Here is a 22,460-nt window from a genome sequence, read left to right as displayed (position 1 = left end):
TCCCGTGTATGTGTATGTGTGTGTGGTCCCGTGTATGTGTGTGTGCGGTCCCGTGTGTGTGTGTGCGGTCCCGTGTGTGTGTGTGTGTGCGTGCGGTCCCGTGTATGTGTGTGTGTGTGTGGTCCCGTGTATGTGTGTGTGCGTGCGGTCCCGTGTGTGTGTGTGCGTGCGGTCCCGTGTATGTGTGTGTGTGTGCGGTCCCGTGTATGTGTGTGGTCCGTGTGTGTGTGCGGTCCTGTATGTGTGTGCGGTCCCGTGTGTGTGTGTGTGGTCCCGTGTGTGTGTGCGTGCGGTCCGTGTATGTGTGTGTGTGCGGTCCGTGTGTGTGTGGTCCTGTGTGTGTGTGCGGTCCCGTGTGTGTGTGCGTGCGGTCCGTGTGTGTGCGTGCGGTCCCGTGTGTGTGTGTTTGTGTGCGGTCCGTGTGTGTGTGTGCGTGCGGTCCCGTGTATGTGTGTGTGCGTGCGGTCCCGTGTGTGTGTGTGTGCGGTCCCGTGTGTGTGTGTGTGCGGTCCCGTGTATGTGTGTGCGTGCGGTCCCGTGTGTGTGTGTGTGCGGTCCCGTGTGTGTGTGTGCGTGCGGTCCCGTGTATGTGTGTGTGCGTGCGGTCCGTGTATGTGTGTGTGTGCGGTCCGTGTGTATGTGTGTGCGGTCCCGTGTATGTGTGTGCGTGCGGTCCCGTGTATGTGTGTGTGTGTGTGTGCGGTCCCGTGTATGTGTGTGTGTGCGTGCGGTCCCGTGTATGTGTGTGCGTGCGGTCCCGTGTATGTGTGTGTGCGTGCGGTCCCGTGTATGTGTGTGTGCGTGCGGTCCCGTGTGTGTGTGTGCGTGCGGTCGTGTGTGTGTGTGCGTGCGGTCCGTGTATGTGTGTGTGTGTGCGGTCCTGTGTATGTGTGTGCGTGAGGTCCCGTGTGTGTGTGCGTGCGGTCCCGTGTATGTGTGTGTGCGGTCCCGTGTGTGTGTGTGCGGTCCCGTGTATGTGTGTGTGTGCGGTCCCGTGTGTGTGTGTGCGTGCGGTCCCGTGTATGTGTGTGTGTGCGGTCCCGTGTGTGTGTGTGCGGTCCCGTGTATGTGTGTGTGTGTGCGGTCCCGTGTATGTGTGTGTGTGTGCGGTCCCGTGTGTGTGTGTGCGGTCCCGTGTATGTGTGTGTGTGTGCGGTCCCGTGTATGTGTGTGTGTGCGGTCCCGTGTATGTGTGTGTGCGGTCCCGTGTGTGTGTGCGGTCCCGTGTGTGTGTGTGCGTGCGGTCCCGTGTATGTGTGTGTGCGTGCGGTCCCGTGTATGTGTGTGTGCGTGCGGTCCCGTGTGTGTGTGTGCGGTCCCGTGTATGTGTGTGCGTGCGGTCCCGTGTGTGTGTGTGCGTGCGGTCCCGTGTGTGTGTGTGCGTGCGGTCCCGTGTATGTGTGTGTGCGGTCCCGTGTATGTGTGTGCGGTCCCGTGTGTGTGCGTGCGGTCCCGTGTATGTGTGTGTGTGCGGTCCCGTGTATGTGTGTGTGTGCGGTCCCGTGTATGTGTGTGTGCGTGCGGTCCCGTGTATGTGTGTGCGTGCGGTCCCGTGTATGTGTGTGCGGTCCCGTGTATGTGTGTGTGTGCGGTCCCGTGTGTGTGTGTGCGTGCGGTCCCGTGTATGTGTGTGTGCGGTCCCGTGTATGTGTGTGTGTGCGTGCGGTCCCGTGTGTGTGTGTGCGGTCCCGTGTGTGTGTGTGCGTGCGGTCCCGTGTATGTGTGTGTGCGGTCCCGTGTGTGTGTGTGCGGTCCCGTGTATGTGTGTGTGCGTGCGGTCCCGTGTATGTGTGTGTGTGCGGTCCCGTGTGTGTGTGTGCGTGTGTGTGTGTGTGCGGTCCGTGTGTGTGTGTGCGGTCCTGTATGTGTGTGTGTGTGCGGTCCCGTGTATGTGTGTGTGTGCGGTCCCGTGTGTGTGTGTGCGTGCGGTCCCGTGTATGTGTGTGCGTGCGGTCCCGTGTATGTGTGTGCGTGCGGTCCCGTGTATGTGTGTGTGCGTGCGGTCCCGTGTATGTGTGTGCGTGCGGTCCCGTGTATGTGTGTGTGTGTGTGTGCGGTCCCGTGTTTGTGTGTGCGTGCCGTCCCGTGTATGTGTGTGTGTGTGTGTGTGCGGTCCCGTGTATGTGTGTGTGTTCGGCCCCATGTGTGTGTGTGTGTGGCCCCATGTATGTGTGTGTGGCCCCATGTATGTGTGTGTGTTCGGCCCCATGTATGTGTGTGTGTGGCCCCGTACCCCATGCCCTGGGCGGAGAAGCGGGCCCCCGGCGGTCCCCAGCCTCGGGCTCTAGATCCTGAGGACCATCAAATAAAAAGGTCAGCGGCGTCCGGGAGCCGGCGAGCCGAGCGGCGTTCACGTGCACGGGCGCACCTCGGCCGCCGCCCCGGGCCCTCCGCCCGCGGTCCGGACCTCCGTCCAGCGGCGGCGGCGCCTCCACGCCGTTCTCCTCTGGACGCGCTGCAGGAGAACCACAGACACGCATCAGAACCGCGGCCAGCTCGCCAGCAGAGGGCGCTGTGCACGGCGGCCAGGTTACCCGGGCGACTGCGGCCGCCCCCCTGGCCCCTCCGGCCGGCGGCGGCTCGGCCTTTGCCGGCTTCCCTCTCGCCCTTCTTCTCCCTCTTCTCTTGGTTCTCCTGGTCCGATGGATCCTTCACTAGAGGCTTCTTCCTGCCCACCATCTCCCACGACGTCTGCAGAGCATTCAGTGAACAGTCAGTCGCCATGACCAGGGGCGGCCCTAGCACATTTGGCGCCCTAGGCGATTTTGCACGAAAACGGAATTTCAACTTTCAAACGCTATTTTGCCCTGCAAGACAGAATTTCTTTCAAATAAACAGAACAACGATCGCAACAATGAACACACATTAAATATAGAACAAAATCCCTGAGAAAATGTCACGTCTGTGCTGAAGACGCTCCGGCTCCGCCCCCCTGTTCAACGGTGCACATTCACTCCCTCGTCGTGCCCAAAATAATGTGAGCGCCTACGGCTGCCTGTAATCCAGCTAGCTCTATAGCTCACCATGATAAGCGTTGGTCTGGACACCTGGAGATGTGTGATCGATTCCAGGACAAGACAGCTTTTTTCATCACTTTTTTTTTTTACATTGAATTTACATGACGTGATCTACACTTCACGTAGGGACACATGATGCATGAATATGTTCACAGACTCAAAGCGCCACCTACTGGCTAGGGCTGCAACTAACGATTATTTTGATAATCGATTAATCGGTTGATTATTCTATCGATTAATCGGATAAAAAAACAAAAAAACTTTAATTTTCAACCCTTTATTCAAAACAGGGTCCGTACGGTCATGGAAAACCTGGAAAAGTCATGGAATTTTAAAATGGCTATTAGCAGGCCTAGAAAAGTAATTGAACAAAATAAAATCCCAAAATATTTGGAAAACTAATGCAAATTTGTTTTATTCAAATTTTAATTTACACGGTATATATACGGTATGCTTTGGAATTCTCATTGTTAGTTTAAATACTACATCTTCTCACTTTGTCACGTATAGACAGAGTTTTCACAAAATGTTTAATCATGGAAATTTGGTTTAAAGTCATGGAAAGGTCCTGGAGACCCACTGGTCAGCATGTGATGAGCCTGTTCACTGGTCACCATGGTGATGAACCTGTTCACTGGTCACCATGGTGATGAACCGTCACAAACAGACTGACAGCTCTCCTCTCCTGAGCAGTGGTCCCCATGTGGCTCCGCCCCCTGAACAATATCAAAGACGCGTTCCGATTTATTATTGTTTTCACCTGGCCCGCTGCCGTTGAGATTGCAGTGAGACGCGGAAAAAATGTGAAGTGGTGCTCTTCTTCGCAATAAAACATCTTTGATGGGACGTGTTGCGTCTCGGCCAATCAGCATTCAGATGTCCACAGCGTTTGGGAAGTTAGGTTAGCTTGAATGTTAGTCCGCTACATCTGCTGCTGTCACGCTGCACGGTGTAGCGATACTAACAAAGTACCGTACGTTAAACACGATGTGATTTAGCATATTTTTAGTTTCGATACTTAATTTAAAGAGCGATCAGAGCGCACGCGCTGCTCCGCTCCGTTAAATGTTGTCTGCACGCGCAGCGCTCACAGCGAGTCGTGGCTTATCTCCGTTGCCTTTCTCCATGGAAAAATATTTTCCGCTATCCGCCACGGAATAAATAACCACATTTTCTACGTTATAATCTTGTGGAAATGCCACACACGTCGTGACATGTAGCGCCCTGGTGTCTGGGTTCATAACGTCACCCGGAGGCGCACTCAGCTCCGTGAATGTCTCCGACGACGTGAAGGACTTCCGCATCCAGCGCCACGTGAGCAGCAGCAGCCAATTAGACTCATCAACAGAGGAGCAGCTCAGCGCTGATTGGCTCTCACAACGCAGCGTTCCGTCGCTCCGCTCTTGTTTCTCCTGCGCCGCTCTGCGCTCAACTCAACTTTGTTTATACTCCGTGACTTATTGAGCACCGTAATAATCGCGCGACACAACGAATCGATAATGAAATTCGTTGCCAACTATTTTAATAATCGATTTTTATCGATTTTATCGATTCGTTGTTGCAGCCCTACTACTGGCTCAACTGGACTTTGTCGAATCTGCCCCAAACTTCTCGTGCTCGTTACAAGTCACGGCCCGAGTCAAGTCTGACCGGCGTGCCGCTCGTCCGGCGCGGCGAGACGCCGCCCGACCGCGAGATGAGCGAGGATCCCGTTCGACGCTGCTTGCAGCTTTAATGTTTTTTTTGTTTTCTGTTCTGTTAATGGCTGGCATTGCCGTCAAAATATTGGTTGGAGATATAGATGGGGGCGCATTTTTTTGCGCCCCCCCCCCTCTGAATGGCGCCCTAGGCGACCGCCTATAGAGCGTATTCACGTGACGTCAGAATCTCAATCGCGCCATCTTGGGGTCCCACTTATTAAATGTCAGAAGAAGTTGACCTCCTATCGTGTCGCTGTTTGATGATGCGAGAGCCCTGCAACCTCATGTCCTTCTGCATTACCAAAGAAAGATTTCAGCGGTTGGAATTGAATATTTGCAACGCTTTTTTACCTGATTTTACTCGCTCAACACTTTGTGGTTAATTCGCTAGTTACCAGCACAGAGCCCGGTCACATTCCTGTAAAACAGTTTTCATTTCCGCTATCGACCATGGGACATTAACAACTATTTCTGCGTTATACTTGTTGTGGAAATACCATAAATGTGGGAACATCGAGCCCCGTGTCTGGGTTCATATATGATCCGTAGTCACAGCTCCGCCTCCAGGACGAGTGTCTGGATGAAGCCGCTTCCAGCTCCTTCAGGACCAGCAGTGGCTGCTGGCCGTGCTGAGTGCTGTTGCCATGGAGACAGTGTTTTATTTTACCTTGAAATGAATCACAGAGTAAAGGCAGACATCGCCCCACAGAGTTGCCATGTTCATGGCTTCCTCCCAAGTTTCCATCCACAGTTCCTTTTGCGCAAGTGAAACATTGATTTTCGCTCGGCGAAAAAAGCAAAAAGAGATTATTGACGAGAGTCAATGGAAACGTGCCCACAACCCGATGCATCAACAGAAACACATGAGAACAGTCCTAGGGCTCATACGCAGAGTGAAGCTGAAGTAGATGTATGACAAGTTGAAGTAATAGTCTGTCTTGTTGAGCTGATAAACCCATATTCTGAATCATTAGTCCCACATCCAACAATGAGGCACAGAACCATAATCACAAGGCACACCGCTTTGAACTGAAATCGTGTCTCCTTCAGGATATAATGGTCATTTCTAAGGGAAGAGCGGCATACAAACAAGCAAAACAATGCCGTGGTGGGACCCAACATGGCCGCCAGTTTGTTGTGGTCACGTGAGTGAATACGCTCTATACCGCCTGTAGGAAAAACCGCCCCTGGCCATGACGACCACAGCCTCTAGTCATCCAGGAGGACCAGGAGGCTGGGTCATGTGTGTGTGTGTACCGTGTGTGTGTACCTTGTCCGAGGTGCTCTCCAGCAGGAAGTTGATGGCTCTGCTGACGTCCTCGCTGCAGTCGTGCAGCGCCACCATGCAGTCGTCCTGGTTCTTCCCGGTGACCTCCATGAGCTGCAGGTGAGACCAGGTGTCACATGAAGTACGGGAGTCACGCAACACGCCGCAGACCGCTGCTCACCTGGTTGACCTTGTCCTCAAAGGCAGCATCGTTCTTGTCGTAGATGACCTGAGCGAGACGGATCTGCTCGGCCGTCACCTGCATGGTGGAGACCAACGGCACCGTGACGGTGAACAGGAGACGACAACAACAACAACAACAACAGAGGAGGAGCAGCTTCACACCAAGACTACAAATAACTGTGTGTCATGACTCATGAGGACCTTCATGTTCACCTGGTGGTCTAGTGTCTACCTGTGTGTCATGAGGACCTTCATGTTCACCTGGTGGTCTAGTGTCTACCTGTGTGTCATGAGGACCTTCATGTTCACCTGGTGGTCTAGTGTCTACCTGTGTGTCATGAGGACCTTCATGTTCACCTGGTGGTCTAGTGTCTACCTGTGTGTCATGAGGACCTTCATGTTCACCTGGTGGTCTAGTGTCTACCTGTGTGTCATGAGGACCTTCGTGTTCACCTGGTGGTCTAGTGTCTACCTGTGTGTCATGAGGACCTTCATGTTCACCTGGTGGTCTAGTGTCTACCTGTGTGTCATGAGGACCTTCATGTTCACCTGGTGGTCTAGTGTCTACCTGTGTGTCATGAGGACCTTCGTGTTCACCTGGTGGTCTAGTGTCTACCTGTGTGTCATGAGGACCTTGGTGTTCACCTGGTGGTCTAGTGTCTACCTGTGTGTCATGAGGACCTTCATGTTCACCTGTGTGTCATGAGGACCTTCATGTTCACCTGGTGGTCTAGTGTCTACCTGTGTGTCATGAGGACCTTCATGTTCACCTGGTGGTCTAGTGTCTACCTGTGTGTCATGAGGACCTTCGTGTTCACCTGGTGGTCTAGTGTCTACCTGTGTGTCATGAGGACCTTCATGTTCACTTGGTGGTCTAGTGTCTACCTGTGTGACATGAGGACCTTCATGTTCACCTGGTGGTCTAGTGTCTACCTGTGTGTCATGAGGACCTTCATGTTCACCTGGTGGTCTAGTGTCTACCTGTGTGTCATGAGGACCTTGGTGTTCACCTGGTGGTCTAGTGTCTACCTGTGTGTCATGAGGACCTTGGTGTTCACCTGGTGGCTCACCTGTATCTGTTTCTGTGGTTGTGAGGCGTGGGTGGCAGCAGGCACAGCTTTCTCTCGAGGGCCCCGGGCCTTGTCGCCGCCCAGCGAGCTCATCATATACAGTATATACAAAACTCTGGATGTACAAAATACAAAAATCTGCAAAAGGAAACCAGAAACACGGAAGTAGAAATGAAGCAACAGGTGGGAGGAGCCTCAGTTCACTGATAACGCTGTGACTGCAGAGCCGGAGCCTCGCGGAGGACATGCAGGAAAGAATAGTTTCATGAATACACTTATGAAGCTGGAAGACACACGCACACTCACACACACACACTCGCACACACACACAATAACAGAAGAATAGCAGAAGAATAGCAGAACAGAACAATAGCAGAACAATAGCAGAACAGAACAATAGCAGAACAATAGCAGAACAATAACATAACAGAAGAATAACATAACAGAAGAATAACAGAACAATAACATAACAGAACAATAGCATTACAGAACAATAGCAGAACAATAGCAGAACAATAACAGAACAATAACATAACAGAAAAATAACAGAACAATAACATAACAGAACTAGAATGGGCACTCGGTAGAGTGCATACCTTCGCATATCACAAGATTGGGCATTGAATTATGAACATTTTGGCATTAGTTGCATGCCAATTGGACAAAAATGTATCGTGCTATGGTAAAAAAAAAGATTTTGACCTTTCCATGACCTTGACCTTGACCTTTGACCCGATCGATCCCAAAATCTAATCAACTGGTCCCCGGATAATAAACAATCATCCCACCAAATTTCATGCGATTCGGTTCAATACTTTTTGAGTTTTGCGAATAACACGCATACAAATAAATAAATACACGGCGATCAAAACATAACCTTCCGGCATTTTCAATGCGAAGGTAACAATAGCAGAACAATAACAGAAAAGAACAATAACAGAACAATAGCAGAACAATAACAGAAAAGAACAATAGCAGAACAATAACAGAAAAGAACAATAGCAGAACAGAACAATAGCAGAATAACAGAAAAGAACAATAGCAGAACAGAACAATAACAGAACAATAGCAGAACAATAACAGAACAATAGCAGAACAGAATAGCATAACAGAACAATAGCAGAATGATAGCAGAACGATAGCAGAACGATAGCAGAACGATAGCAGAACGATAGCAGAACAGAACGATAGCAGAACGATAGCAGAACGATAGTGTCATGAAGGATGGTTCCCTGCGGCCCTGTATCGACTACCGGAGCCTTAACAAGATCACCATCCGTAATCGCTATCCCCTGCCACTGATGTCCACAGCATTTGACCTCCTCCAGGGTGCAAGCATTTTTACCAAGCTAGACCTGCGAAATGCGTACCACCTGGTCCGCATCCGGAAGGGGGACGAGTGGAAAACGGCCTTCAACACCCCGACGGGGCACTACGAATACCAGGTGATGCCTTTCGGCCTAACTAATGCTCCAGCCGTGTTCCAGGCCCTGATCAATGACTGTCTCCGTGACATGATTAATCACTTCGTTTTCGTGTACCTGGACGATATTTTGATTTTCTCCAGTTCTCTGCAGGAACATCGCCTACACGTCCGACAAGTTCTCAAGAGACTCCTTAAGAACCATCTCTTTGTGAAACCCCAGAAGTGCGAATTCCACAGGCCTGAGGTTACCTTCCTGGGGTACATCATCAGGGAGGCCCAGATTGAGATGGACCCAAAGAAGACAAAGGCAGTGAGGGACTGGGAGGCCCCTAGATCCATTAAGGGGGTGCAGCAGTTCCTGGGTTTTGCAAATTTTTATAGGAGGTTCATCCGAGGCTTTAGCTCTATTGCGGAGCCCATCTCCGCCCTTACCAAGAAGGGTCTGGGTCCCTTCGTCTGGACCTCTAAGGCGGAGGAGGCCTTTTGTGAACTGAAGAGAAGGTTCTCCTCGGCTCCCATTCTCGTCCTTCCGGACCCATCCCTGCCTTTCACGGTGGAGGTGGATGCCTCTGAGGTAGGGGTTGGGGCTATACTCTCTGAGGGCTCAGGACAACAAGATCCACCCGCGCTTTCTTCTCCCACCGGCTGAGTCCTGCAGAATCCCGCACGACGTGGGTGACCGAGTTGCTGGCCGTCAAGCTGGCGCCGAGGAGTGGAGGCACTGGCTGAGGGCGCCAACATCCGTTCCTGGTGTGGACGGACCATCGGAACCTTGAGTACCTCCAGGCCGCCAAGCGCCTCAACCCCCGACAGTCTCGATGGTCCCTGTTTTTTAGTCGGTTCGACTTTACCCTTTCCTACCGCCCGGGGTCAAGAACATCAAGCCCGACGCCTTATCCCGACAGTTTCCCTCGGATAGCCAAGATAAGGAAGAGAGGTCCGTCATTCCTCTCTCCCGGATCGTGGCATCCATCCGCTGGGGGATTGAGGCCAAGGTCAGAAGGGCGCAACGGGACGAACCCACCCCAGGTCCGGAGAGGCCTGGACTCCTCTTCGTTCCCCGAGGCGTACGATCACAGGTACTCCAGTGGGGCCACGCTTCTCGTATCACAGCACACCCTGGGGCTCGACGGACACTGGAGTTCGTGCAGAGACGGTTTTGGTGGCCTGGCATGGCCGAGGATGTTAAGTCTTTTGTCGGGCCTGCTCCGTCTGTGTACGAAGCAAGAACTCCCACCAGCGGCCTCAGGGGTTGCTACATCCCCTTCCCATCCCACACCGACCGTGGTCCCACATTTCCATGGATTTTGTGACCGGTCTACCGTATCGGAGGGGAACACTGTTATTCTTGTCATTGTAGACAGGTTTTGAAAGCCTGTCGCTTTGTGCCATTACCCAAGCTACCGTCCGCACTTGAAACCGCGAAACTCGTGTTTAACCATGTATTTCGGCTGTTTGGTCTTCCACTGGATATCGTGTCCGACCGTGGTCCCCAGTTTTCTTCCAGGGTGTGGCGGGCTTTCTGCAAGAGCATTGGGGCGACGGTCAGCCTCTCCTCCGACTTCCATCCTCAGTCGAACGGACAGACGGAGAGGATGAATCAGGAGCACGAGACCACCCTGAGGGCACTGGGGCAGACAACGATCCTCCTGGAGCTCCTGTCTTCCGTGGGCAGAATATGCACACAACACCCTCCAGTCTTCCGCTACTAATATGTCTCCTTTTCAATGTCAGTTTGGGTTCCAGCCTCCCTTGTTTGCAGAGCAGGAGGAGGAGGTTGGGGTGCCCTCTGTTCAACACTTCATGAGAAGGTGTAGGCGGACCTGGAAGAAGGCCCGGCAGAACCTGGTGCGCACCGCGAGGACCAACCAGTCCCAGGCCAACCGGCGCCGGCGACCTGCTCCTTCCTTCCGTCCAGGACAGAGGGTGTGGTTGTCCGCACGGGATATTCCCTTGCGAGTGGAGTCCCGCAAGCTGGCGCCTCGGTTTATTGGTCCATTCAAGGTCGTCCGGAGGATCAACCCGGTGACCTACCAGCTCCAGCTTCCTCGCACCCTGAGGATTAACCCCTCTTTCCATGTTTCCCTCCTGCGACCCCTCCTGTCCTCTCCTCTGGCCCCGGCTGCCAAGCCCCCTCCCACCCCCCGCATCGTGGGTGGACAGCCTGCCTTCACAGTTCGCCGGTTGCTGGACTCCCGTCGGGCGGGGCGCGGGCTACAGTACCTGGTGGACTGGGAGGGTTACAACGCAGAGGAGCGCTCATGGGTCCCGGCCCGAACATTTTTGACAACTCCTCATCAGTGACTTTCACCGCAAGCATCCTGATCGCCCAGGGGTCGCCAGGAGACTCCTAAGAGGGGGTACTGTCATGATTTGGGACTTTGTTTTTGCCACTGGGGTCATTTGGCGACCTCTGGTGGCCGAAAGACATTATGTCAGTCTTTCTGGTCCACACCTGTTTTCACTTGAATTAACTTTGTTTGACCAGGGTATAAATACCTGGCAGTGTGCTAGACACGTCATCGCGACGTTTGATTATTCGTAGTGATCCTCGTTACCCTCTCGTAACGTTCGCTACTCTTCCGTGTTTTGGATTTTGACTCTTGTTTGGATTATACCATTTTTGGATTTTGACTCGTTTGGATTATACCATTTTTGGATTTTGACTCGTTGTTGGTATTATACCCTTTTGGATTTGACACTTTCGTTTGGATTATACCTTTTTGGATCTACCTCTTGTGTTCACGTTATTGCCGCTTTAAAGACACGTTTACATTTTGTGAAACTCCGTTGTGGCGGAGAGGAAATAAAACACTCTTGACTGTACTCTCTGCATCTGGGTCCTCAATTGCCCACTGGGTAAACCGTGGGTTACCACTACAGCGACCCGGGTTTTCTTCCAGACTCCGGGGTCCTGACAGATAGCAGAACAGAACGATAGCAGAACGATAGCAGAACAGAACAATAACAGAACGATAGCAGAACGATAGCAGAACGTCCCCAGTGACCCGCTGGAGAACAATAGCGAGCCAGCTCACAGCGTGTCGTCATGCCGACGCGCCGCTGCCATTGGCTGCTGCTCAGAACAAAGATAACAATCAAAAGAAGCCCAACTGGCTTCAAATGTCATTTCAGTAACTCAAGATCTTTAAAGAAGAGAACCTCCTACACACCAACACCCGACGCACCGCACGAGCCCAGACCAACAACAACAACAGTCTGTTTGGACACGACTATACATACAATAACGTCCCCAGGCTGAGACTGCCGCGCACGCGCTTCTTCTGGAGCCACCTGCCCACTAGCTACAGCTAACTACCCACTAGTTACAGCTAACTACAGCTAATTACCCACTAGCTACAGCTAACTACCCACTAGCTACAGCTAACTATCCACTAGCTACAGCTAACTACCCACTAGCTACAGCTAACTACACACTAACTACAGCTAACTATCCACTAGCTACAGCTAACTACCCACTAGCTACAGCTAACTACACACTAACTACAGCTAACTACCCACTAGCTACAGCTAACTACACACTAACTACAGCTAACTACCCACTAGCTACAGCTAACTACACACTAACTACAGCTAACTACCCACTAGCTGCACTTAACTACCGACTAGCTTCAGCTAACTACCGACTAGCTGCACCTAACTACCGACTAGCTGCTCTAAACTACCCACTAGCTACAGCTAATTACCGACTAGCTGCTCTAAACTACCCACTAGCTACAGCTAACTACAGCCAACTACCCACTAGCTACAGCTAACTACCCACTAACTACCGACTAGCTTCAGCTAACTACCGACTAGCTACAGCTAACTACCGACTAGCTGCACTTAACTACCGACTAGCTACAGCTAACTACCCGCTGTTGTTGTGAAGCGATGCTAACGCTAGCCGCCGCTATGCTACTTCTTCCCTCGGACCTCGCACGGGACCAGGCGGGCCGTCGCTCGTCTTTCTGTAACAACACATTAAAATGGCCGTAGTGTCGCTTCGGCCTCCCCGCTGCCGGTACCGGTGCTGCCGGTACCGGTGCTCCGGGAAGGGGACGCAGCTAACGATGCTAACGCGAAACCCGGTCCCGGCTGTCAGCCCACGACTTGTGACGGACTCCCGCGGCTCGCGCGCGCGTTTATAGCCCCGTTATTAACTGACGACGAGGAACTCACGCGCGCACCGCCTCGCGAGCCGGTAACACGGCGGTGTTTAGCCACAGGTAAGGCCTCGAGCCCGACGCGGCTCGCCGGGAAACAGGACAACAGACGGGGCTCGTAACAGACGTCGCTCGCGCCCCGTGAAGCGGCGCCGCGGGACGCGGACACTCCAGCGGGAACGCGCTCGAGTCCGCGGGCCCTCGCGCGCAGGAGCACGGACCGCGAAGCGGGGAAACGTGATGAGAAGTGTCCCGTTACCTGCGAACCCGCTCCGCTCAGCCAGCAGCAGACAAGGTGGTCACGTGACGTGCCCCGCCGCGGGGAGGATGCTCCCTTCTGGGGACGCGCGCGCTGCCTCCACCGGGAGGGACGCGCGCGCTCTAACGTTCCTATAGTCATATAATATTACATGTCATAATATGTTGCATCTACACGTCTGTGAAGCTCGTGTCCAACCGGAAGCGTCTCGAGCAGCATGTTGACCTTCAGGCGGAACAAACGAGGCCGTGCGACTCAAATGAAACGTCCCATCAAAATACATTTAATTGTTTTATTTACTCTTTTGTAAAGATTTAATAGCTTGTTTTTTTCAGATGTTTATATCTTACAATATCCTCAGATTTAGTCACTTGTAAAAACATTCACGAGGCATGTATAAAAACAACCGGCATCACCAAGTAGACAGATCAGTCCAACACTTCCTCAGACAGATGCAGATGTCCCCATGTATTTTACACATACACATTTATATATAAAATACACCGTAAAAGTGTTGGATATTTGTTCAATTTGTGGTCGTAATTGGGGTTTCTCTTTTCAATATGTCATTATCCTGAATACTAGAGAAAAGTTCCATGTAGAAAAGGAAAACTATGATCACCTGTCGCAGTCTTTCACAGAAAGACCGGAGGAAGGCCGACCCGGCCTCCACCGAACCCGGAACAAGCAGTCACTCACTCCTTGGTACAAAAAAGAAGAAAGAAGAATGTTTTACGCCGGTGACAACAGCGTATGTGCCTGCAGCCTCCAGCTCCGAGCCTCCGTGGTGCTGGAGGAGATCCAAGGGAGCTGCACTGACCTCCTCGTTCCTGTGGGGAGTCCCATGGGGGGGGGGGGGGGGGGGCTTTAACCCCGGACATTAAAGACTTCTCAATCGATCAATAATCGGATCTGATTTGCTTTCAAGACTTAAAATCGCGGGCTAAATGTTCTAGGGAGACCGGAAGGTTACGGATCAGAACACACCACCGATGGTCCGATCTGCTCCAACGTATTCTGGTCAAAAGGGCAAAGAGACAATCTATCCTCAAAAGAAGCAGCTATAAACACCCGGACCAGCTGCGTAAAGGGCAAATAAATACAAAGAAAAGTAGAGTATCAGCAGGTACACCTGTCACATCACACTGAATAAAATAAGCATCTGTTGGGATTAATTCAGAACAACGACCTCAACGTTGCTCCGTGCTGATTGGCTGTTCACACGCCTGCAAAGAGAGAGAAGTCCTTGGTGAGGTCGGTCCAACGTCCTTCCAACTCAGTCGTCTCTTGAGTCTCGCTTCTTCCTCTCTTCCTCTCTCTTTTATTGCCGTCCGTTTCCGTGAGAAAACCCAAAGGAGTTGAGGAGGAAGCGGCGGCGACCCGACACAGCCTCATCCTGAACCTCGCTGCTTCTCAAAGCTCAAAGAGTTCCTCGCGGCAGACTTCGCAGCTCTTGAACATTACGAGTTAATCGTTTGTACATTTTAATGAAAAGTGAAATAAGTGTAAGGAGCAACTGAAGCGTTGAGGGCGGTGGACCCAAACAGGAACGACACACGGCTCAAAGAGCGAGAGCAACAGCAGGGGCGCAGAGGGGGAGGGGCCGGCAGGGAGGAGGCGAGGCCGTAGTGATCGAGTGGCGAGGAGGCGAGGAGGCTAGCTCCACAGGCCGGCGTAGTTGCCGTGCAGGCCGGAGCAGAGCGGCCCGCCGGCGACGAACAGCTTGGTGCCGGAGTCGTCGTAGCAGTGCGTGTACACGGCGTTGGGGAAGGAATGAATGTCTGAGAAGTAACTCCTCCACGTCTCATCGTGATTCTGAGAGCAGGAGAGGACGGTTAGGGGAGGAGACAAGGAAGGACAACACGCGCGTCCTCTTTGTAAACACAATGAAGAGAGACGGATCGGTACCAGCCAGCCCTTCCCTGTGGAGAGCTTGAGGATGCCGTCTCCTGGGAACTTGCGGTACCCTCCGCCGGGATTCAGAGGGTTCTCCAGGAACCGCTGGGCCCGGATGTCGTAGAACAGGAGGGAGCCCTGGCCGGTGCCCACGGTCACGATGTGCTCGTAGAAGCTCACCGAGCGGATGCCTGCACAGACGGAGGTGGACATGGAGACATGATGGAGTCCTCCCCCCCACAGGCGACTCACCACTCCCTCTCTCCCTCGAGTTGACGGACTTGATGCTGTGTGTCGGCTGCCGCGGGTCCAGAAAGGACACGTGGGCCTGAGAGCCCACGGCGTACACCGACCATTCCTGACCGTACGCCAGGCACACGTTCTCTTTGCAGTGAGGCAGCTTGGTGGACAGGATCTACGGGACGGGAAGGGGCCGTCAGCACGGGGCCTCTGGGCCGCACACAGGTCGGACACGAGGCCGCGAGGCCGCGATGTCACGAGGTCTGGAGGTCACGATGTCGCAAGGTCACAAGGTCACGATGTCGCGAGGTCACGAGGTCTGGAGGTCACGATGTCGCAATGTCACGAGGTCGCGAGGTCACGATGTCGCAATGTCACGAGGCCGCGATGTCGCGAGGTCTGGAGGTCACGATGTCACGAGGTCACGAGGCCGCGATGTCACGAGGCCGCGATGTCACGAGGTCACGATGTCGCAAGGTCACGATGTCGCGAGGTCACGAGGTCTGGAGGTCACGATGTCGCAATGTCACGAGGTCGCGAGGTCACGATGTCGCAATGTCACGAGGTCGCGAGGTCGCGATGTCACGAGGCCGCGATGTCACGAGGCCGCTGGCGTCGCAAGGTCACGAGGCCGCGATGTCACGAGGTCTGGAGGTCGCAAGGTCACGATGTCGCAAGGTCACGAGGTCTGGAGGTCGCAAGGTCACGATGTCGCGATGTCACGAGGCCGCGAGGTCGCGAGGCCGCGATGTCGCGAGGTCACGGCGTGTCGCGAGGTCACGAGGCCGCGATGTCGCGAGGCCGCGATGTCGCGAGGTCACGAGGCAGCGATGTCACGAGGTCTGGAGGTCACGATGTCGCAAGGTCACAAGGTCACGATGTCGCGGCACGAGTCGCGAGGTCACGATGTCGCAATGTCACGAGGTCGCGAGGTCACGATGTCGCAATGTCACGAGGTCGCGAGGTCACGATGTCACGAGGTCGCGATGTCACGAGGTCTGGAGGTCACAATGTCGCAAGGTCACGAGGTCGCAAGGTCACGATGTCGCGATGTCACGAGGCCGCTGGCGTCGCGAGGTCACGCAGCGATGTCACGAGGTCACGATGTCGCAAGGTCACGATGTCGCAAGGTCACGAGGCCGCGATGTCGCGAGGCCGCGATGTCGCGAGGCCGCGATGTCGCGAGGTCGCGAGGCAGCGATGTCACGAGGCCGCGCTGTCACGAGGCCGCGATGTCACGAGGCCGCGATGTCGCGAGGCCGCGATGTCACGAGGTCCGCGGGCAGCGTCGCGAGGTCGCGAGGCCGCTGGCGTCACGAGGCCGCGATGTCGCGAGTCGGCGCGGCGTCGCGAGGCCGCTGGCGTCGCGATGTCGCGAGGCCGCTGGCGTCGCGAGGCCGCGTCGAGGCCGCGAGGCCGCGATGTCGCGAGGCCGCGATGTCACGAGGTCGCGATGTCACGAGGCCGCGATGTCACGAGGCCGCGATGTCGCGAGGCCGCGATGTCGCGAGGCCGCGATGTCGCGAGGCCGCGATGTCGCGAGGCCGCGATGTCACGAGGCCGCGATGTCACGAGGCCGCGATGTCACGAGGCCGCGAGGCCGCGATGTCACGAGGCCGCGATGTCACGAGGCCGCGATGTCACGAGGCCGCGATGTCACGAGGCCGCGAGGCCGCGATGTCACGAGGCCGCGATGTCGCGATGTCGCGAGGCCGCGAGGCCGCGCTGTCACGAGGCCGCGATGTCACGAGGTCGCGATGTCACGAGGCCGCGATGTCACAAGGCCGCGATGTCGCGAGGCCGCGAGGTCACGAGGTCGCGATGTCACGAGGCCGCGATGTCGCGAGGTCGCGAGGTCACGAGGTCACGAGGTCGCGATGTCACGAGGCCGCGATGTCACGAGGCCGCGATGTCACAAGGTCGCGATGTCACGAGGTCGCGATGTCACGAGGTCACGATGTCGCGGACGGAAACGTAGGAATATTAGACCAAGATAAACTTTCGGTGAGAAACGGATCTCACTTCAAACTCGCAGTGGAAAACGAGTGACGACAACTTTCAGCAGCAAGCTGCCGTCATCCCATTGTCCCTGAACGCACCACGGGAGGATGACTCATGCTCACCTTGCACAGGTTGTGCTCAGCTTTCCACAGGTGGAAGTAACCGTCCAAAGACACGGCTCCCAGTTCCTGGACAGAGGAAACGGAACAGACGGCCGAGGGTGAGCAGGCTGACCTGGGGTCAGCGGCAAGGCCACGCATTCACTATGGGCGGGTCCATCCAGGATATGTTTCAGATGCCCAGGCAACAGATGAAGACGTGTTTCAGTGAAGGTACATGAAGCTCACCTTGTGGTTGTTGTTGAAGGCCAGGGCTCGGACCTTACAGTTGTAGGGGTTGGTGTACTCCTTGGGGATGTCCTTGAGGGCGCGGTGGGAGATGTGGGCGTAGGAGGGCACGGCCTCCTCGCTCTGACTCCGCTCCGCCTGGCTCAGGACCTCCTCCGTCACCTCCCACAGGCCCATGGAGCCGTCTCTGGACCCTGAAGAGAAACACGTCCTCAGGGCGTGTAGAGACGTGTGCACACAGCTGTGGTCGTTCCCATCGCTCACCAGACACCGCCATGTTGTCACTGATCCACGCGATGGAGAAGATCCAGTCGTTGTGACCTTCCTGAGAACACAAACTATTTAATGCAGAACCATCTTGTGTGCTGGAGTTGCTGATGGGCCACCACCAGCTCACTCAAGGACACATCACGCTCAGCTCCATCGCTCCTGCAGTGGGAGCGACACACTGACCACAGCCACCCGTGAGGGAGGAGCCACCAGGGCGACGCCCTCCTGAAGCATCCCATGAGTGATGACAGCCATCACAGGAAGGAAAGCGTCTGACTGGACGACCCACTTACATCTCCCACGCACACGGGGTCCAGGGTGGGCAGCTGGTAGACGGCCAGGCTGTTGGGGTTGTCTCCTCCTGTGGCCAGCAGCGTTCCAGAGGGGTTCAGTTCAATAGCGTGGATCCCGCAGCCCTGCTGGTCCAGCCGGGCGCGGGCGCCTCCTAAGGGGTGCCGCCCCGCCGCCCCGGAGCCGGCACCACGACACTCGCGGTCCTTCAGCATGGGGATGCGAGTGATCTGCCCCGTCAGGACGTCGGCTACGAAGAGCTGCAGGAACACGAGGAGCCACAGCGGGTAGAAGGTCAGACTCCAGGGGACTGAGAGGGCCGACCAGCTGGGATCATCACGTGGAGGAATGATGACATGATGGGAGTCACTGCACCAACGATGACCCGTTGACCCTCTCTTCACACACAACCACTCAGTGGATGAACTGTGGGATGTCAAACCAGCAGCTGGGAACTCACCGTGTTGCACTTGGTGCCGCACACCACCTGCCGGTGGTTGAGCCACTGGGAGGCGAACACCTTGTTGAGGCGGCCCAGGGAGAACTCTCTCTCCTTGAGGATGGCGGGGAGCCGGCCGGCCGCGAAGCCCCGGAGGCTCCTCTGGAGCCGCAACTCGTGCTGCTGCTGGGGTCTGAACTCTCGGCCCCGCAGGGCGCACACCACCGAGCGCCGGCCGCACCACCACTGCTGGGCGTGGCGCGCCCAACAGGAAACACGGCTCCGCTTGTGTGGCGCTTGACACCAGCCCAGCTGAGGAGACACGGGGCTCGTCAGGAGCAACACGCTGACCATCATCACATCATCAGACTGACCTCAGCTCCTCTCTGGAGCTGCTGGGGACACATTTATGACCAAGTGGATCCTGAGACCCATGAGGACGGGCGGTCAATGTACAGGCCCAGTGTGCAGAGCCCTGACTGATGTTCTCTAGGTAGGACAACAGTATTGGTCTCCTATGATGTAGGTCCAGACCACCGCTATACAGACCATCATACAAGGTACCCAGTCACACTTATCTGCCCACGAAGACGCTTGTTTATGGGCATTTCAAAAAATAACATGTCAAATTGAAAGCTGTCAAACTCCCAAAACACCAAATATATCTATCTATCTATCTATATAGATATATAGATATCTATATAGATATAGATATCTATATGTCTATATAGATATATATATATATATATATATTAGGGCTGTGAAACGATTACAATTTTAAATCAGGTTAATCACAGGTTTCTGTGGATTAATCATGATTAATCACATATATACATTTATACACAGGGGGGCACATAACTTGCTCACCAGTGCGCGCGCCAACGTCGGAGCTCTGCCGCGCGCGAGCCGAGAAGAGTTGTTGACGGGGGGGGTGCAAGTGATTTGTGCGCGCGAGACGGAGATCGGAGTCGTGTTAACGCGACACTAGAGACAGAATGATATGCTGCTAGAGAGACGACCAACAACAGACGGATTGGAAGCTCATTCTGCGCATGCGTTAAATGCAGTAAAAAAATTTAACTAATTAATCCTGTAATTTAATCATAACGCGTTATCTATATAGATATATATCTATATATATATAGATATATATCTATATAGATATATAGATATATATAGATAGATATATCTATATATATAGATGCACCGATCAGGTTTTTGGTGCCGATCACCGATCATGGTGTCGATTGAAGCATTCTATTTATTGTGGAGCATTATTGCCGAGGACTATGAGGAAATACATATATAAAGCAACTCAAACATTAAAGAAATTACAGATTTCTTTAAACATTTAGGACTTTTACTTTGAAAAATGTCCTAATTGATACATTAAAATTGATTGATTGCTATTGTAGGGGATATATATGGAACACATCTGCATCATTCATTTCCTGGAACTCTTGGGGAAATCTATTTACAGGACTTTGTTTAACATACAAAAGTCTGACTTATTTTTATAAACTCTTCCTTGGTTGAGTAAACATGTTTTAATGTTAGCATAATTTAAGCTACATCTCAGAAACGATCTCTAAATATACAAAATCAGTTCATTGTTTACTTTTATATGTAATAGTGTTTGATTTGTCGACATCTTATTTTGAAAAACGGATGTTGTTTCACGTGGTTCTTTCCGCTAACTTTGCAAAACCGGATGTTGTCACTTAAATCCTTCGCTAACTTGATCAAACCCTCTTAGCTCCCGATGGAATGTGTTTAGCGTGAGCGTCTCTAGGGGCAGACATGTGAGAGTCGGCTGAGTCGACCCAGAGATTCAACTCGGGGGACGGGGACGCCGCCCGGTGGTGAGGATCCCCTCTGACCTCTGACCTCTGCGGCCCTCGCCGGGCGCATCGTCTCCGTTGCGGTGCGATTGAAACGTCTGATAGTTCTCACAGATGTTACGTCATCTGATCGGCCAAGTTTGATCGGCCGTTTTGAGAACGCCGATCAAAACCGATAATGGGAATATCGGCCGATATGGATCGGCGCCGATCAGATCGGTGCATCCCTAATATATATTTATATCTATATAGATCTATAGATCTATATAGATAGCAGTCGCTTTATGGTGATATTGTTCTTGTGGCTACTGCTGCGACGTCATGAGGCGTGACGTCATGAGGCGTGACGCGGCCCCTCGCCACATACATGACGCAGTAGTAGCACGTCCAGTGTCCCGGTGCTGCGTCATGGCGGCAGCAGCTGCCGTGGAGAGGCGCGCGCACCAACCTCTCCGGTTGGTGCGCGCGCACCGAGCGATGCGAGCTAACTGTCAATCAACGTTTCCGCTAACGTTAGCTCAACAGCTAGCGGTGGCTAACGAAGTGCCTTCTAATAAAAGGACGCTGAAAGACAACATTCCGGTTATAAATGTCGGTTAACGCTCTTCTGAGTGGAGACTAGCGGGTGACCGGTGGTGACCCCGGGCCGACGAGGGGCTGACAGCGTCATCTGCCAGGGAGCAGGGTGTTAATCCCGATTACTATTAAATAATAATAAGAGGAGGCAGCTAGCCCCTCGGCTAGCACCGCCGTGCAACAGCAACGGGCAGCGTCGCTCATGGAACGGCCCGTTGAGAGGGCCTCCGGGGGCGGGTTACCGTGATGTCCACACAGCCTCATGTATAACGGGTTATAACGTCACCAGTCCGACCAGCTAAACCGGGTTAGCCCGATGCTAGTTAGCATGCTGACCCAACTGACGCGCGTTAGCCGCTCGGTGAGCGTCCGCCTACCTGCTGTTGGTCCTTGGGCTCCCCCGCCTTCCTCTTCCTGCTAACTGTTTTTCTCGCCATAGTCTGAGACGCACAGCTCCCTCACCCACATGGAGGGTGAAAGCGACGCGGGACACTGGCTCATATAATGGCGATATGCTCGTTCTGTTTCTCGGCCCTCGCTGGCAGCGTCCGACGACGAGCCAGGGCGCTCTCCGTCGGTTCTCCGTCGGCTCTCGGTCGGTTCTCGGTCGGTTCTCCGTCGGCTCTCGGTCGGCTCGGTCCGCGTCTACACCGGAGCGTCACCGCCTCGTTCTGCCGGGTCGCATCGAGCCGCGCGCAGCCGCACTCACATTAAACATCAACAAAAACAAGGTCGTACGGGGACGCGCGCGCTGCGCGTGCTCGTTCACGCCAAATGCGTAAGATAGTTGATCAGATGTTGGTTTATTTTTTATCTCCTCGGTTTAAAGAAATACTATTGTTGTTTCACCAGGAACATTATTTGGTGAAATTGAAAAGATATATCATGTTTAATTTGCCCAAATGTGAATATCCTCAGTGAGCTTTAATGTTTCTATCAGGAAATATCTTAATACAATCAGTGTGTTTTGTTAAAAATTGCAGTCTTATTAAATGTCAGATTAACTAATTAAATAATTAAAATATGTATTCATAATGTACGTGGCTGTTATTCATGACATAGGTACACCTGGGGCGGCTGTAGCTCAGTGGGGTAAGAGAGCTGTTCTGCAACCCTAAGGTTGTGGGTTCAATCCCCGCTCTCCCCATTAGTTGCAAGTCGAAGTGTCCTTGAGCAAGGCACTGAACCCCCAGTTGCTTCCCGGCGCTTCACCGCAGCCCACTGCTCCTTAACAACTAAGGATGGGTTAAATGCAGAGAACTAATTTCCCCTTGGGGATTAATAAGTGTATATTTTAATTTATTTATGTGAACATTGAGAACTTCTAGAAGAAATCAGACATCTGAACATTATACATTCTCCAGATTCTCCTGAAGGTGGCTTTATCAGGATGAGCATGTTGTTGCCGTGGAGACGGAACCACACGGATGTCGTCTGCGTCCTGCCGGTGGACGTGCTGCTCTCCCGTTCA

General features: G+C 53.5%; 2 protein-coding genes across 11 annotated transcripts in view; both read right to left on the bottom strand.

The window, feature by feature from the left end:
* The window catches only part of ubap2a (ubiquitin associated protein 2a), a 29,240-nt gene extending 16,054 nt beyond the window's left edge, over positions 1 to 13,186 (bottom strand). For 3 of the 9 annotated variants that reach the window (XM_056410969.1, XM_056410972.1, XM_056410970.1), the window contains exons 1-7: positions 13,089 to 13,185; positions 7,238 to 7,375; positions 6,166 to 6,243; positions 5,988 to 6,098; positions 2,535 to 2,691; positions 2,369 to 2,455; positions 2,234 to 2,291 (exon numbers count right to left, since the gene is read on the bottom strand). In XM_056410969.1, coding sequence (XP_056266944.1) covers positions 2,234 to 2,291; positions 2,369 to 2,455; positions 2,535 to 2,691; positions 5,988 to 6,098; positions 6,166 to 6,243; positions 7,238 to 7,333 — 587 coding nt within the window. In that variant the 5' untranslated portion in view covers positions 7,334 to 7,375; positions 13,089 to 13,185. Of the gene's footprint in view, positions 1 to 2,233; positions 2,292 to 2,368; positions 2,456 to 2,534; positions 2,692 to 5,214; positions 5,354 to 5,987; positions 6,099 to 6,165; positions 6,244 to 7,237; positions 7,376 to 12,845; positions 12,998 to 13,088 lie in introns of those variants that run through there. The other 6 variants (XM_056410973.1, XM_056410974.1, XM_056410977.1 and 3 more) reach the window with 4 other exon arrangements.
* Positions 13,187 to 13,366: 180 nt separating this feature from the next.
* dcaf12 (DDB1 and CUL4 associated factor 12) lies at positions 13,367 to 21,723 on the bottom strand. Of its 2 annotated transcripts, XM_056410983.1 has the most exons (9): positions 21,367 to 21,722; positions 18,594 to 18,884; positions 18,136 to 18,393; positions 17,837 to 17,897; positions 17,573 to 17,766; positions 17,348 to 17,413; positions 15,237 to 15,399; positions 14,997 to 15,175; positions 13,367 to 14,903 (listed from the first exon to the last, which is right to left on the bottom strand). In XM_056410983.1, the coding sequence occupies exons 1-9, from the start codon at positions 21,424 to 21,426 to the stop codon at positions 14,745 to 14,747; spliced, it is 1,431 nt and encodes a 476-aa protein (XP_056266958.1). In that variant the 5' UTR covers positions 21,427 to 21,722; the 3' UTR covers positions 13,367 to 14,744. The 2 variants fall into 2 exon arrangements, with proteins under 2 accessions (XP_056266958.1, XP_056266957.1); XM_056410982.1 differs by having other exon boundaries at positions 13,367 to 15,175; positions 21,367 to 21,723.
* Between the last annotated feature and the right edge of the window lie 737 nt (positions 21,724 to 22,460).

This window comes from Pseudoliparis swirei, unplaced genomic scaffold (genome assembly GCF_029220125.1).
Source record: "Pseudoliparis swirei isolate HS2019 ecotype Mariana Trench unplaced genomic scaffold, NWPU_hadal_v1 hadal_30, whole genome shotgun sequence".
NCBI classification, from domain to species: Eukaryota; Metazoa; Chordata; class Actinopteri; order Perciformes; family Liparidae; genus Pseudoliparis; species Pseudoliparis swirei.
Note: the sequence above shows the minus strand (reverse complement) of the source record. Positions and strands in the feature narration are given on the sequence as shown.